This window comes from Hylaeus volcanicus, unplaced genomic scaffold, assembly GCF_026283585.1.
Source record: "Hylaeus volcanicus isolate JK05 unplaced genomic scaffold, UHH_iyHylVolc1.0_haploid 12022, whole genome shotgun sequence".
NCBI classification, from domain to species: Eukaryota; Metazoa; Arthropoda; class Insecta; order Hymenoptera; family Colletidae; genus Hylaeus; species Hylaeus volcanicus.
Window position 1 is genome coordinate 22,120 of NW_026533023.1, and position 2,431 is coordinate 24,550.

Consider the following 2,431-nt stretch of genomic DNA (forward strand, 5'->3'; position numbering starts at 1 on the left):
CTAGGCCGTCACAGAACCTCCCTCAGACGGCTGCGTGGGTAGGGGGAGGGAAATCACCTCCCCTGACGCCACGGCCTCCACCTCCATCGCAGCTGGCACAGAGGAGGTAGACGGGAGAGTAGCATCCCCTCCACCTCCCCGAGCTGCTGCAGAGGGTGGCGCCACACCTGCCACCCCCCTTCGGCCCTTCTTCTTCTTTGGGGGCGGGGAGCACGCCTTGCTCCCCGCCTTATGTCCCGCAGGCCGGCCCAACTCGGCGCACACCGCGCAGTGCGGGGCCTCACGGCATTCGGCGGCCCTGTGGGTGGAGCTCCCACACCGGTAGCAGTGCCCGCTCCGGTCAATCGCCGCAGTGCACCGCTGCCGCACATGCCCTACGGCAAGACAGCGGAAACACTGCAGCGGCCGGGCTGCCAGCACCACCACCTGGGCGAGGGACCACCCCACCCTAATTCGCTTGGCCTTTTCGATGGCCAAGGCCGCCACGGCTGGGCACTGCACCCAAATGGTGCCGAGTCCATTGGGCGGGGCCTTCAGCTCCCCCACCCTCACGGTCTCGGCGGTGCAGCCCCCGGCTTTCGCAACCGCCGCAACTACCTCCTGGGAGGTCACGGATATGTCCAGCCCCGTCAAGCGGAATTCCGCCTTTTTGACGGGCCTAGCCACCCTAACCTCCAGGCCCCCCAAGGCGGCGGTCATTTTGGCCCCCATCAGCGCCCGGGACCTGAATAATCAGGCCCCCCGTGACGGCCCTCTTCCAGGAGAGGGCCTCAATCCCGAGGGCTCCCAGGTCGACGTCCTGGCGAGCCCTCCTAATGGCCTCCTCGTGGGTGACCCTGCTCCCCTCCGGGACGGTGATTGTCACCTCCCCTTCTTCTTCTTCTTCCCCCCCGCCGGCTTAATAATGACGGGGAAGGATTCCCCGCCAACCGCCGGCGTAGAGGAAGCCACGGCACGAACCGCAGCCGCAGGGGTCGTCTGCCCCCCCACCGCTCCGGCATATCCACCCTGCAGTGGCTTTGCGGGGCGTGGCTGGGGATTCCGAAATCCCAGGAGGAGCTCGTTTCTGATTGACGCAATTTTCGCATCAATCAGAGCCCTAATCCTGGCCAGGAGAGCCCCATCGTCCTTCGCCGTGGTGGTCGCCGGAGGCGGCGAGTGGGTGTCGAACCGACCTCCCCGGGCAGGTGGAGACGACGGCCCTGCTAGGGGAGCATCAAGCCTCCTCTTGAGGACCATCATCTCCCCACGCACAGCGTCGAGGGTCTCTCGGAGGCCCTCGACCTCCCGCCGGAGGCTGGCGTTCTCCTCCCTGAGCGTCTGGCCATCCGACTGCATCCTGTCCCACAGGGCTGCAGTCGGTGCGCCGACGCCTACAGGGGAGGAGGCATCCCTGACCCGGGCTTTTTTGGCGGCCTCCCGGGTTACAGGCGGCGACACCGGCCGGTCAGCACCAGCGCGTCGTTTGGCCCGAGCGCACGAGGCCGAGGACATTGACGTCATAGAGACGCCATCGTCCTCGTTCACTCCCAGCCGTGACCCCGCTCCCGGATCGAGAGCAGCAAGACCAACTCCGGTCCGGCGACCTCTCGAGCTTGCTGCAGATGGGCCTGCAGCCCCTAGCCCGCGTGTCGACGAAGCCCTTGAACTGGGCCTCGACGTCACACCTCCCTCCTCGACCACTTCCGGGCACGGTAACCCCTCCAACACAACGGTGCATGACCGTGTGACATTGCCGTCACCCCTGCTATTGCCGGCCGACCCGGCACCAGTGCTTCCTGCGTTTTTAATTAAGTTGTCCATAGTTCTTGTCTTATCGGCGCATCGTGCGCGGCGGGGCAGGCTGCTGGACGGGAACGGTTGTACCCTCGGGAGACATGCCTAACGAAAGACATGCTCCCCTACCCCAGTTCCCCGGGGCCCGTCCTTCGCATTTAACCCCCCCGGGAATACCGCACAGGGGGGCACCCGCCCATAGCAGGTGCGGGCTTCGACACCCGCACCTCACCGCGCACTACTTGGTCAAAGTCCCGAAGGGGCCGGCTTCTGATCCCGCGCGGCACTACCATCTCGGCAGTGCGAGCACACATCAGCCCCCCCCCCCCTGAGGCCAGCAGAAGCAAAGCCAGCGCACAGGGGGGAGCACTCCCAGTGGGATACCGCGCGGGAAAGACCTCTCCTCGTCCCTGTGAAGCGGTTTTCACCCCTACTCAGTGTGAGCTTTACCGGCATGGGAGGCCCTGCCAGGATCCGGAGATCCCGCCGGCATCGCCTCACACATCAGAGGTGCTACTTCCCGCCTCGTACCCCTCTCCCCGTTAGCGACGCACAACTATGTGCGCCCTCAGGGTCCACCACGAGAAGGTGGGGAGAGAGGATTTTAGACCTGGGACATCCCTCAAATAGAGAGAACGGATCCACAGTGTGTCAG

At 65.5% G+C, this 2,431-nt stretch overlaps 1 protein-coding gene across 1 annotated transcript; it reads right to left on the reverse strand.

Annotated features, from left to right (window-relative positions):
* Positions 1 to 699, reverse strand: LOC128882503 (uncharacterized). Its single transcript, XM_054134113.1, has one exon. The coding sequence runs from the start codon at positions 697 to 699 to the stop codon at positions 1 to 3; it is 699 nt and encodes a 232-aa protein (XP_053990088.1).
* Between the last annotated feature and the right edge of the window lie 1,732 nt (positions 700 to 2,431).